The 14,050-nt window shown below is 36.5% G+C and overlaps 1 protein-coding gene across 1 annotated transcript; it reads left to right on the top strand.

The window, feature by feature from the left end:
• The first annotated feature begins 9,779 nt into the window (after positions 1-9,779).
• On the top strand, positions 9,780-13,588 carry LOC145586650 (uncharacterized). The gene is made up of 12 exons (XM_081643541.1): positions 9,780-10,360; positions 10,642-10,713; positions 10,793-10,849; positions 10,934-11,011; positions 11,105-11,812; positions 11,929-12,066; positions 12,171-12,245; positions 12,328-12,524; positions 12,606-12,642; positions 12,747-12,815; positions 12,917-13,056; positions 13,145-13,588. The coding sequence occupies exons 6-12, from the start codon at positions 11,932-11,934 to the stop codon at positions 13,263-13,265; spliced, it is 774 nt and encodes a 257-aa protein (XP_081499667.1). The 5' UTR covers positions 9,780-10,360; positions 10,642-10,713; positions 10,793-10,849; positions 10,934-11,011; positions 11,105-11,812; positions 11,929-11,931; the 3' UTR covers positions 13,266-13,588.
• The last annotated feature ends 462 nt before the right edge of the window (positions 13,589-14,050 follow it).

Genomic DNA, 14,050 nt, shown 5'->3' with positions numbered 1-14,050 from the left:
GGCATTCATGTTTCTTAGGCACGGTACCGAGCACTCGATAAGAGACGCAATCTGAGACGTGTTCTTATCAAAGATATTTTCATATCAAAGACATTGGAACACTTGCCCTTTTGTACACTTTTATTATTATTTTTTGCTTATTTTGATCTTTTGAAATCACTCAAGATTTTGAGATTGCATAAGTTACACACCATCCCATCCCAAGGTTAAGTAGATGTGGGTTGAAAAAAGAAAGGTCTATCATTAGACGAGGCTCAAAGTGGTTTATGAAGAAAGGATCGCATATTTGAAAGGTAATATGATGTGGCTACAAAGGGTGCCTCAAATCATTGGTATACCTTGTGCTAAATTTGACATGGATTTTTTTTTTTTTTAATGCAATATAATGAAATGATCATATGTAAGAAATAAATGCTCATTTTATTAAAGGAAAAAAAGAATCTACAAAATTAATCTAAGGGAAAAGAAAGGTTCCTATGCTAGACTTATTGGGGAATGGGTAAATAGAGAAAAAGAAAAAAAATGTCATGAAATCTCGTCGTTGAAGCTCGCCTCTTGTCTTGTGTTGTTTGCTTTATCATCACTCGCTCTTCTTGTTAACTGGAGGTATGGGAAGCTTGTTATTATCAACCAAATGTTGGATAGCCTCCTTTAGCTTCCAACAGCTCTCAGTAGTATGACCCGTACCTTGATGGTACTTGCAGCGCACATTTGGATTCCAACTAGGCACCCTCTTCTCAAGCGGGGGATCTTGAAGAGGTCCAATAGGAATAATGAGTCCCTTGGCATGGAGTCGATCGAAAGCATCATCGTAGCTAATTCCAATAGGGGTAAAATCCCTTTTTTGTTGCTTTCTAAATCCTAAGATCTCATTAAGGTCAAAAGTACCAACACTATTGCTAGAGTAGGTGTTTTCGGAAGGAGAAGGATAGTCGTTCTTCTTCCCTTTACAGCCACTGTTGTTATCGTTACTAATCTTGGCCTTCTTGTCGCGCGGAGGAACATGAAGAAGATTTGAATTAATGAAGTCTTGAACACGATCCTTGAGGGCGAGACATACTTCAGTGATGTGACCACGACCTCTATGGTATCGACAATAGGAATTTGGATCCCAATTGGGAAAACGTTTTTCAGATGGAAGATCTTGACTGGGACCAATGGAGTGAATATGACTTTGATCATGAAGACAGTCAAAAGTTTCATTTTAAGTTATTCCTATTGGTGTGTATTCTTCAATGGTCCGTTTTGCCCGTGGCTTAGGAGCATTGAGTTCTTCATTAAACCCTTAGCGAGAATTTTGTTCGATGGCCATCACCCGATTTGCTAATCCTTCTACCACGTTCAAGAGCATGGCAACGACATCTTGCAGTTTTCGAACCCGTGGCTTAGGAGCAGTCTTCCCTGGTATCATTTAAGAAAAGACTTTCGTCCTCCCCAATCATGGCCACTTCATCGAGAGAGGTTATATAAATTGTCTCGATCATGGGCTCTCCTACAGGTGTGATAAGAAGTGATGGATCGAAGGATGCTTGATCTTCTTCGATGGCTAGAATTTCGAAAGTTTCATTGTTATCGATCAGATCTTGAATAACTTCTTTGAGTTTCCAAAACTCCTTAGTGTCGTGACCCTTTCCTTGGTGATATTTGCAGTGCTTATTAGGGTCCCACTTGGGTGGCCTGGCTTCTGGAACTGGATCTTTGATGGGCCCTATGGGCATGACTAGTCCTTTTTGGTGTAACTTCTCAAAAGCTAATTCATAACTCATACCAAGTGGAGTGAACACCCTTTTTGACCTTTGGATTCGCGATTTAGAGGCGTTCGTAGCACGTAGCTCATTAATGGGAGAGGAAGAAGAAGGATGGTCGTTCTTCTTTCCTTTCGCACTATTATCTTTTAGAAGGTCATCTTCGATGTCAATGCCTATATTATAGACAGCCTTGAAAGTATTCAAGTTATGTTGGTACTTTAAGTGCCTTGAATACTTCCCTTGGAGGTTCTTGATAAACATCCTCACATATTCTTTTTCGGTAGGAGCCTTGACCATATTAGCGGAAGTTTCCCTCCATTTATTGAAGAAAGAGGTGAACCCTTCGTTTTCTTTTTGTTTTAACATCTCGAGTTGTCTATGGTCTGTTTCGTCTTGGATGTTGCACTTATATCTATCTATGAAAGCGTTTGATATGGACTCCCAGGTGGAGGTTTTTTCTTTGTCAAGGGAAAAGAACCATTGTTGACAAACGGTCTCGAGAGATAGTGGGAACAGAGAGGGGAAAACCTTCTTATAGATACCCTTAATGCTCATTATAGTTTCAAAAGCTCTTAGATGAAAGTAAGGGTTATCTGTTGCCTTGAATTTAGGGATGTCAGTGGCATTGAACTTATGCGGAAGAAGTTCCTTGTCCAGCGAGACCCCTTGTGAAATAATGCCCTGAAATTTATAGTCACTAGATAGCTTGCTTAAACTTTCTTGCATAAGGTTCATTTGTTGTTGCTTTACAGGGTCATCAATTTTGAGGGTTAAAGCCTTTAACACCTCAGTCACGTCATTCAATTGATTCCTAAGTTCATTGACCTCTTCTTGACTTGCCATTATCTTTTTCGCCTTCCTCGTTTGACGAATTGGTTTAAAAAAAGTGAGACTTGAATAAAGAGGTTTTCCTTGATTAATCGCCCTTCTCTCCTCGACCAAGTACGGTGGAAAAGGAATTTGGGGGTATCTATTGTTAATTATTTGGCTCAAACTTTATTCAACATGCAATGGATGGAGGAAGTGAAGAAATATGAAATAGAATGTGAAGAAAAATGATGTAGATGGAGGGATATGAAGAATTAGGAATAGAATGTACCCCCAACTTAAATGACGGAAAAAACCGACTCATGCATGAACCTAAGACATGGTCATGGTGACATATACTCGAAGTGTGTGCTAAGACTAGTGAGTGCGGGTGACATGTTAAGACTCGTGTCATGACCATGTGGCTAGACTATGTGACTAGACTCAATTAATGACTCGACAAGGTGTTATTGACAGCGAAATTTAACCGACTAAATTAGCAAACTGATTAATTAGACACTAGGTGATGACTCGATCAATAATCCGAACCGTCGTCAAAACGACAGGACTGGCGTCGCACTGTGTAGTGTAGCGCCAGACGACAGAGCTGTCGCCAGGCGCCACACTCCACAGAGTAGTGCTACAGCTCATATTTTGGCACCAATGCTGGAACTTCAATCTGAGACTGTTTTCGGTGTTATTAATCAACAAGGGTATGCCTAAAGTCGTACTAGGTCAATTCTGATTAAAATATTAGGCTTTATTTACTCAAATTAATTAATCAATTAATTAATTAGGTAAAGTTCTTTAAGTCATTAATTTATTAAATCTCAACACAAGTCAAACAAACGGTTAAGAAAACATATATATGCACAACAAATAATGCACAATTAGTCAAGTAGGCACAATATGATGCAAAGAGTTTGCAACCTAACCATGGCTCTAGTTCTATAAAGTTCGGGATATGGTTTAGTCAATAAAGGGTCCATGGTTAATTGTCCAGATGCACCGCGCGGAAGCCTAACCGTGAAGGGTTAGCGCGAGTGGATGGGACATCGCGAGTTTTGGAAAAACTCGCTTCCATGGTTTGGTGAATTCAACAATCTCGGATGTACCCTTTGTTGCTCAGAGCGTTCAATCAGGTAGATGGAGCATGAATTCCCAGAGGGTTATGTCCATATGTAGAACACATATGGGTTTCAGAAAAGTGAGAAAAATTCAATCAGGAAGTAGGATCGAGCAAACAATGCGAAAAACTGGTCGAAATTAGAACGCATATTTCTGGCTCGGTATTAGAAGAATTTGGCGCCAGCAAACAGAGGTTGGCGCCAGAATTTAGCTGTAGCACCTGGCGACATGGCTGTCGTCTGGCGCTACTATTAAATGTCTGCCGCCAGCTTCCGTTTGCTGGCGCTAATTCCTACATGCCTCAGCAGCTTTCTGTGCTCGATAAAATTTTCCAGTTTCGCTCAGTGTTATTTCGGTCCTAGTTGCGAAAGATATTTCTCAAATTTCCTACGTGTAAAAATCCTATGTTTTTAACTCATTACGGATGGTCTTTCCAATGAGATCTTTTTTATGCATATGACAATAATGTTAATCAAAATTACGCACATGAAATACTTAGAACGTTTCGAGTCTCATCCACTCATTCTAAATCATTCCCGAAACAAATTCAAGAATTAAAATAGAAATCCTCCCTAGTGGAGTCGCCAAAAACTGTAGGGAATATTTCAAGCGTTAATCCCCTAGCTTGAACCCCACTGTGATCATACACTAAAGTACGGTGGCGTCCAAAGGGAAAGAAAATAGAGCAAAAGAGTCGCCAACAAGTTTTAGGAACTTGTAAACCGTTCACGAGGTGAAGTTTACACCCCTTAACGATCCAAGAGATCGTTAACTCCATAAGGTCTTAAACCAAATAGGGTTCGGGGATGAAGGTACAAATCCAACCTAAAAGAGATTGAACCTGCCTTAATAATAGGCCTCTACTTTATTCTGATCGTTTTCATGTGCGCTTTCTTACTAACATGCAATCATTAGGATTACCCTAAACCTGTTTAATCTATGTTGGTTGAATATTAATGCACAAATAAGTATATTATTGGCGATCACTTGAATTATAATCAAATTAACCTTAAACAAGATTATTAATTATCTTATTAAGCATGATTACAAGTACAAATTCCTTTTAAACATGCATAAAAGGCGTGATCAAGCAATAACAGTAAATATCAAGCAACATAATAATAATTAAAATAATAATAATCATAAAAATAATAACCATGATTAAAATAATCATGTTAAAGCATAATAATAATAATAGCAAGATCCTAGGCATGATACTAACAAGATTAATAACAAACCCTAGCATGTAACTAAATATATAAAAATCAAAACTTTAGCCCTAACATGATACTAACAATCATAAACATTAGGAAGAACATAAAAGGCATCATACTTTTAATCATACTTAGTATTAAAGTTACCCTAGACATGATACTAGGAATTATAATAACATCTAAACATGATTTCTACATCATAACATCAATTAAACCATTAAAGTACTTACTTTGATGCCTCGTACCTCTTTCTAATAACAAAATACCCGCGTTAGTAACTTCAAGGAAAATAATAATTAAAACAATTAAATCAAATAATAATTGAAAGAGAGATTTGGGACCAAACCCTCATAAATTAAACCTTTCACGTCTAGGGCGAAGGCAACTTCGAATATGGCTAGGCGTATCTAGATCTAATGAATGCGGAATTTTGTATTTGAGAGAAGCTAGTGTAGAAAAGAGAGAGAGAGAATAATCAAGAAAATCTTGATGAGAGTTGGTGGATTGTAGACTAGAATTGGTTATAGATGAATGAAAACGGAGTTTTTACGACGTTATTTATAAAGAAAATCAGCCAAAAAGATAAAATATCAAAACTGAGTTCTGGCGCATAAAAAATTGGATTAGCGCCAACGCTGGCTATTGGCGCTAGACGCTAGGATTGGCGCTAGGCGCCAAGTCTAGCGTAAGGCGCCAATCGTAGCGTCAGGCACTACAGCTGGCGTTTAGCGCTGACTTAGAAATCCACGCGTTTTCTTAAAATCAGTTAAAAATTGCCGTACAGGAGGATAAAATCGTATCTTCCTCATAAAACTTTCTTAGATTTTAATTAAAACTCTGAAAAATCAACAAAAGTCAATTTATCAATGCTAATTGAATTAGGAATGAAAAGAACCTTCTAATATATCATAATTGCATTAGGAATGATAAATCTATATTAGGAATGATAAATCTATATTAGGCCCTCCTCTAGATCATTGGGCCGCATATAAGGCTCAAACCGGGCCCAGTTCAGTAATTTGGCCATAACTTCCTCAATGTTCATCGGAATTGGGCTTATAATATACCGTTGGAAAGGTCTTTTCAAACCCCATCCTACTACACTACTATTAGACCCATATCATGGACCAACCAAACTGGATTGGCTGTTTTCTTAAAATAAGTTTTCAAAAACAGAGAGAAGAGAAAATAAATTAAAACTATCCGCAACACTAGACTTTCCACACTTTCACTTCATTCGATTATGATTCGACGTGAAAGGTACTCATCACTGGGTTTGGTTTTGGGGAGACACAAATGGGTGTCTACAGGTGATATGGTTACTCCTACACAACGAGAGGTTGCACTTAGAATTTATGAGTGTGAATCATCATTAATAAATCAGATAAATAAGCAGCAAGAAAAGTTATGTGAAAAATTATATTTAACAAATCCTTTAGAACATTGGGAAAAGGATAAAGCATTTGCTAAGATAACTCTAACAAATCCTAATAAGATTATTAGAGTAAGACAAATGGTTTACACCTACCAAGATATTCAGGAGTTTGATGAACAAATAAAAGAATTGCTTAATAAAAAGCTAATTAGGAATAGCAAAAGTCCTCATAATAGTCCAGCATTCATAGTAAGAAATCATGCAGAAGAAAAAAGAGGTAAAGCTAGAATGGTCATTAATTATAAACAACTAAACGATAATATTGTTTTTGATGGCTATTACATTCCTAATAAAACTGTGTTATTTAATAGAATACAAGGAGCCACATGGTTTTCTAAAATGGATTGTTTGAGTGGCTACTGGAAAATTAAAATGGAAGAAGAAAGCATTCCATTAACTGCATTTATTGCCCCTCAAGGGCATTATGAATGGCTAGTAATGCCTTTTGGATTAAAAAGTGCTCCACAAATATTTCAGAGAAGAATGGATAATATTTTTAGAGAACTTAATCATTGTTGTTTGGTCTATATAGATGATATTCTAATATTCTAAAAAGATTTAGAACAACATAAAGATGACCTTAAAGCAGTAACTAAAAAATGTGCAGAGCATGGTATAATCCTTGGAAAAGATAAATGTGTTTATGCTAAACAAAAATTTGAGTTTTTAGGATTAGAAATTAAAGCAGGTAAATAATACAGCAAAAACGTATTCTAGAAAAGATTGAAAAATTTCCCGATAAAATTAAAGATAGAAAACAGCCAGAAAGGTTTCTAGAATGTTTAACCTATGCTTCTGACTTTATAGAAAATCTTGCTTTATTAAGAAAGCCATTACAACAAAAACTCAAGAAAGAAATAACTTGGAACTGGAAGGAAAGTGATTCCAAAATTGTTCAAGATTTAAAAGTTCTGTGTATAGATCTTCCTGTACTAACACTACCTACTAGTGAAGATAATTTAATCCTTGAAACAGATGCTAGTAATGAGCACTGGAGTGCTGTGTTAAAAATAAAAGAAGGAGAAAGACTTTGCAGATATAGTAGTGAAAGTTTTAACAAAGCTGAGTTAAATTATCCTACAATGCAAAAGGAAATCCTTGCAGTTATTAGAAGGATTGAGAAGTTCTTAATCTTCTTAGTCCCTAAACAGTTCTTAATAAGAACATATTGCAAAGACATACTTGGTTTTGTTAAAAAGAATTTGTCTAATATGCAAGCGCAAGGGAGATTCCTGTGTTGGCAATTATAGCTTAACCAATTCTCTTTTACTATTGAACATATACAAGGAACAAAGAATTCTTTGGTAGACAACTTGACCAGAGAATTAGCTAATGTAGTCCAAGAAGCTCAAGACTACACAAAAACCTCATGCATACCAACTTCAAAAGATGGATGTAGAGAGGAAAACTCTCATTGATGAGACCGAAAAGGCAATGGAGCGAGTTTCACCCTCCAGTTGGGCCTTAATGCAAGGCTTGATCATATCAGCAAAACATCGTTCTCGAGATGGTTTAATTGAGGGTTGCCATCGGGCAGTCCAAAGGTTATTGATGTTCGAAATAATAATTATGTTATTTTAGCTCATTCCTGATGTAAGAAATATAATATTAAACAATAAGAGATAATGATTTTACAACATGGTACGAGTTGGTGGTTACAAGGTCCAGCAAGTTCTTTGATCTTCGAGATCAATGGGGAGAAAGAATAGAGTTTCCCAAAAACTCTAAAGTTGCATCATTGCGAATCTAGCCATTTCCTCTTAATCAAAATACTCCGTTCGTTCATTAGTATACATTACAAGGCTTGGGATTATGGAATGGTACATGATTTCTATGAATTCCCTACTCCTAATGACTCTTTCTTTCCAAGACTTACAAAGTTCCAGCAGTACGCATTCAACAAGGTTCGAAAATATTGTGATGACAAAAAAGACGAATTTCAGCTAGTAGCAAAGGTACAATGTGCTAATATCGAAGTTAAAGAAGGAAAAGTTAGTCCACTACATTACTTGATAATGTTTGGGGAAGTGAGGTGTTGCAAAGATCCCATACTTATTCGTCAGAAGACTGTTAGAAATCCAATTGAGGCAAGAGCACTGGGATTTTTCTACATTTCACAATATCTTAACGATTTTATAAAAAGGAAAGAAATTCCTCCTGTCATGTTTCATGTTGGTAACACAACAATTGTGGCGCCGAACGAGATGAAAGAATATTTAATAGATGGCATAAACAACACTGAGTCAATCTACAAATATTTAGAAGATATTGAAAGTGGGAAGTTCTTGTCATTTGAAGGCCATGAGTATCTGTTTGAAGCATTCATGAGTTGGGATGAAGAATATGCAGCCAAATGTGTTGTAAAATTTGGCATAGAAGAAGAGAATCCTATGTGTATAGACAGCAAAGATAGTGTGGGGAGCCTACAAGAAATGATGATGGATGAAATTATGAATGCTTGATCCCACACCAGCAATAATGCAAGGAATCTTCACTGTAGCCACGTTTTATTAGTTGTTTCTGTTTTAAAGTATCTTTGTAAAAAGCAATAGTGTAAAATTGCTTGCTGAGGCAGGATAAGAATCCTATGTAACTTTGCTTCCCTATATAAAGGGACTTAGGCCAAGAAGGGAAGGCAGAGTTGGAAGAGTTAGCTAGAGAATTACTCTGAAATATTTAGAGAGTCCTCTAGAGAAAAATACTCACCTTAAGAGACAGATTGGTTTTCCATCTCTCAAGTAGAGAAAACTCTAGTTCAGCTTATGTCTGTTTAAGCTTTCAGTTAGTGTGTTGTAATATATGAGTGTTGTAATCTTTTCAAATTAAATAAAAGTTTATTTCAAGAAGGGAGCGTTATCCCCTTGAACCTTATATATCAAATTAGTTATCTTTCTGATTAGTTCCATCATAAACACAGTAAGGATTGTTTAATTAGAGATCACGGTATAAGGTAGGAAACGAATTAGATCTATGCTGAGCCTGATCTAAGGAAGACAAGGTTGGGGTTAGCTACCTTGGTAAAGCCGGAAGCTCAGAACGCCGGAGGTTCCATTGTCGACTAAGTTCAGGTATTGGTCAAAACTCTCTAGTTGAGTAATTATTGTTGCGAAGCATGGTGGGATATTAAACCAAAAGATAATTTATTTAGATATATAAGTAGTAGATTTGTGATAATTACTACCGTTAAAAGTTATTAATTTTAAAACAAGTAATAATTACTCTTAATTATAAATCGTTGTTGGATATTTCTTTGAATAGCACTAATAATATCATCAGTAGAATAATATAGAGTGTTGGTAGTATTATTATTATTATTAAAGGTTCTAGTAGTATAGTAGAGTGTCCCGGTAGAACTAAAAAAAAAAACGGGGACCACTTGTGAGATATATAGCCATATCTCTCAACACTCCGATTAAACAACCTCAACATTTTGTACCCAGATATTGAAATTGCATCTTACTTTTTCAAGTCTCCGTTAAGCCCTTTCTACTCCATTTCTAATATCAGCACGAAAAGTATGTAATGTATCAGAATGACCTTGTTAACTAAGAGGAAATACAAGTTAATAACTGATATCAACTTGGATTGTTGATATCAGGGGCATTACCGTCATTTACACACTTAAATGAAGGGTACGAATGTCCTGCAAATTGTAAAATTAACTCCACGTTAACCCAATTTGTTCCTCCTTCCCCAATTGATTCCCCCTTTCCACTCGCCATCCACCATAACCTTAGTCAGTGCAGGTTCGTAGCTTCGTAGTCGGAGGATTCTAATAGGAATAAAGGAAATCGGGCATATTCTGATCGTAATTAACCAGATTCGTCTACTTTTTCAAAGGAAATCCCAAATTCAGTTCGATTTATTGACAAGAGTCGGACCTTGGCGTGTTGTCGGCTGGTAGCTTGCCCCCGAATCGAGCTCGGTTCTTACTCTGATCAGGCTTGTCCCTGGTGTGCTTGGTTCGTATTTGGCTCCACCCTATTCCAGAATCTCAGCAAAGGTTCGTGATTCCCCCCACACCACAGGTAATGTATATTTTATTAAATTATTAAATGGTCTGGAATTGTTGTTGGTATTGAATTGATTAGGTACAATTATTTGAGTGTGTTTGACAAAATCCAGTTCCGGATTTACGATTTTTGATGTTCATCAGTTGCAATTGTTAAAATGCAATGTAATTAGTTGATGCTTCAATATTATTTCGATTATTGTTTCATTGTTTATTGTTTCCTTTTATCTGTGGTGCTTCTATTTGTGTTGTAGAGTAGTTTAGTTGTGGTGAATTTATTTTTGTTGTTCTGTCTAGGATGATCCTACGGATGGAAGGAGATGCTTGAAGAGGAAGTTCAATGTATGCCATAATCATGATATGAAGAAGGTATTTCAAATTCGTAATTTCAGATTGCAGTGGCTTTATGTTAATAGGAACTCATAGTACGGGGTATTGTTTCATGTAGGAACTCAGACCATACTCTGTAGCTGCATTAAAGTCTTTATCTCCATATTTATTTGAGGTATGCAGTTTGTATGCAGCAGTTTAATTCCCATTGTAATATTTACATGTCCAGTATTATAGCGTAGATATGTTGGTGTTTTAGGATGATTCCTTAACTGTTGGAGGAGTTGTTAAATCTAGAGGCGAGGTGTTAATGCAACGGGAAAGATACAGTGCAAGGGTGAGTTATTTTCAGAATTAAAATTTAGTCCTACTCACAGTTAACCTCCCATTAATGTTGAAATCCATAATATTTCTAATAAAATGTATGCAGCCTCCGAACACTAGCTGTCGCATTGAGACATTTACGAGAATATGTCAAAGTTTTGATGAAAGGAAAACTCGTTGGGTTATTGAAATGGGATTTGGAGGGATGTTGAAGTTTGTAGGCGACATGCACATGCCAAGGAAATTGTCATATTGGTTGTTCACGCGTATAGATCCATTTAACTACACACTTAAAAGTGCTAACGGGAAATTGTTTAACTTGTCAAAGAACCAAGTACATTGGGTGCTTGGTATTCCCAATAGGGGTTGTGATGTTCCTACATACAAGTCACTATCATCGGATCGAAAGGAGAAGGTTGATGAGATATTGGCTAGATATGGGAAATTTTGGGTTAGTAAATCAAGCAAAACTGGTCGGCAATATAAGTCTTGCGGAATCCCTTTGACCAGCATTATAATGGACAGAGTGGAAGGGGTTTGGTAGGAGCATGAAATTGATGAGTTCAAGCTGTTGTTTTTACTACTAGCATTGGAGATGTTGTTATGTCCCACCCAGTCATCAAGGTTGGCTGCTGACCTTGTTCTTGCATTGACTTGTGCGAGTAGAGCAGCTGAGTATGATTGGTGCAGCCTTGTGCTAAATAAGCTCATGGATAGCGTAGCTACATTTGCACACTGATTCTATTGTCACGGGTACGCAAGTGGTTTTTCAGGATGTCTCATCTTTGTTGTGGTATGGTTATTCAGTTAAAATGTATGTTTTTTTATTGATATTTACAAATCTACCATATTTAGATATCCTTGTTAAAATGTATGTATGTCCATTGATATCCTTGTACATGTATTTAACTTGAAAATCATTTTTGGTAGGTAATGTACTTGGATAGGCTTGATAGACAACCTGTCCAATGGGGGGTGTTTCCTAGGCTACAAGTTTGGAGTATGGAACAGATCAGTAGGGCTGTGAAGGCTGATCGCATGCTAAATGGTGATTTTGGAGTTGTTGGGGTAAGCTTTTAACACAGTAACACAACCATGGTGTTATAATCTCTTCACTAAATTTAGTTAACATGGTCATAATTTCTTATTATTGTTCTATGTATGTATTATAGACCTTAGATGTGGCGTATGGTGAAAACCATCCGAGATTGGCTAGGGACACAGATGGTCCTCAAGAACAGGATGAGGTAATGCAGCCTTATATAAGCTATATGTAGTGTTGAATATGTCAGATAATCTGAATTATGGAGATTATGTGATGTTACCTAGGGTTTGTGTGTAAGAATGGTTTCAAAATGGAAGAATCGTACCCCGAGACGGATGTCAAACCGCAAGAACCTGAGACAGTATTGGCCACGGGTAACTGGTCATGGTACTACGTATGCCGATATATTGAAGTCAAGTGCTAACGATGCAAGTGTTGTTGTTGTTGAGTTGGTTGGCTTTAAAAAGGAACAGCTAAGGAGGTATATATAGTGCTTGTGTCGTTTAGGTTTGAATAAATACTTTCGTTTGTTGTGTAAGTAACCGATATTCGTTATTTGCAGATGGATGTACGTTGCTGGTGTTTTTGCCCATAAATTGGTATTTCATATATAAGACCATCTGGATAATGAGTTGTACTGATTTTTACAAGTATTCTTGGTAACTATGTTTTCAAATTTAATTGGTTATGTATTATTTTGTAGGTCAGTGATGCTGTGTTAAGGTTCGGTTCCAAATCCTGTTGGTGCCTTGCTAAGTATCCATTCTGTTTGGTGAGCTTGAGTTATTAATTTCCAGTGGTTTTTGGTTGAGTTGGTAATTAGGATCACAATGTAGTTTATTAGTGTTGAAGATGTCTAAACGTTGATTACAGCCTGTTTTTTTGCATTCTCGTGGTGGAGCTTTTTACCTCAATGAAAGGATGTCCCCTGTGCTGGAGTTGTTCAAAGCATTCTTTCGGGATGGCTGTTGCCGCCTTCTGTCCTATGTGTCGCATGTGAGCTTCTTGTTTAGGTACGAATTTTGATTTTATTATTTGGTTGTTGGATTTAATTAACAAAGATTTTGGTGGTTTTATTTATTTATTTATTGTGTATCCCAGGTTGACGGAAACAACAGTCAGACAGTGGATGATTGGGTGTTTGTTCTTAAACACTGTTCCTCAAGCTATCAGACCTTTGTTTTGTATAATATGGGTTGTGGAACACCATCAACACAAGTGAGTTCCTGAAAGTTGTGCGTTCTGCCTATAGATACAATCTTTGGGAATTGAATTAGATTCTGTGTGCTGAAGGAAGAAATATGTGATGAATTGCTGATGAGATGGAACCAAACATCACGGTTGAAGCGGGTTGTGATGATGGTTACACACATGGGCTGTGTGCGGTAATGATGGGGCATTTGTGTGCATACATTACAAAATGATTAGGTACCTTGTTGTTTACATAAAAGATTACTATTTATGTGTTGCTATTTATGTTGTGTATTGTTGGCTTGTATTGGCATAAAATGTAATCTATACTTGAGCGTCTAACAATCATTTAGTATTGCCATAATCTACATTGTTGAGTATAATGCCTAGTTTAATAGTTTAATGCCTAGTTGTTATTGTAGTTAGTCTTTTCCCTTAGGTTGGAAATTTAAAAATTGATTAAAAGGGAATCTTGAATTTTTGCCAGTATAGAAATCCCAGTTCTAATCACATATCACTCTCATTGAAAATAATGTAAAGCATACACGTTAGATTCAGATCTGTGATTGTTTGTAAAAAAAATTTTGAAATTTAATTTTTCAAACCTTTGCAGCCCATTGTCCTTGATTTTTCGTGTAAATTTTATTTTTTAACCAAACTGACCTCTGTTCGTGTATCCCTTGATAATCAAAAGTAAAGGTTAGGTGAAATTGCAGTAGTCATCTACCTTATAATTGAAAAGATAATTGTTGACTTCTAATTAGTGAAAATTAGATTGTTTTCTGCTAAAGGCAAGCACTTGATTATTTAGCAAGT

Source organism: Chenopodium album, chromosome 2 (assembly GCF_948465745.1).
Source record: "Chenopodium album chromosome 2, dcCheAlbu1.1, whole genome shotgun sequence".
Lineage (NCBI taxonomy): Eukaryota > Viridiplantae > Streptophyta > Magnoliopsida > Caryophyllales > Amaranthaceae > Chenopodium > Chenopodium album.
The sequence above is the reverse complement of the archived record's forward strand: the minus strand, read 5'-3'. Positions and strand labels throughout refer to the sequence as shown.

Bases quoted from the DNA above. Each gene is read 5' to 3' on its own strand.
- LOC145586650 (XM_081643541.1), top strand. From the start codon at position 11,932: ATGTACTTGGATAGGCTTGATAGACAACCTGTCCAATGGGGGGTGTTT. The intron at 12,525-12,605 runs GTATATATAGTG...CGTTATTTGCAG, and splicing joins AAAAAGGAACAGCTAAGGAG to ATGGATGTACGTTGCTGGTG. The intron at 12,816-12,916 runs GTGAGCTTGAGT...CGTTGATTACAG, and splicing joins CTAAGTATCCATTCTGTTTG to CCTGTTTTTTTGCATTCTCG.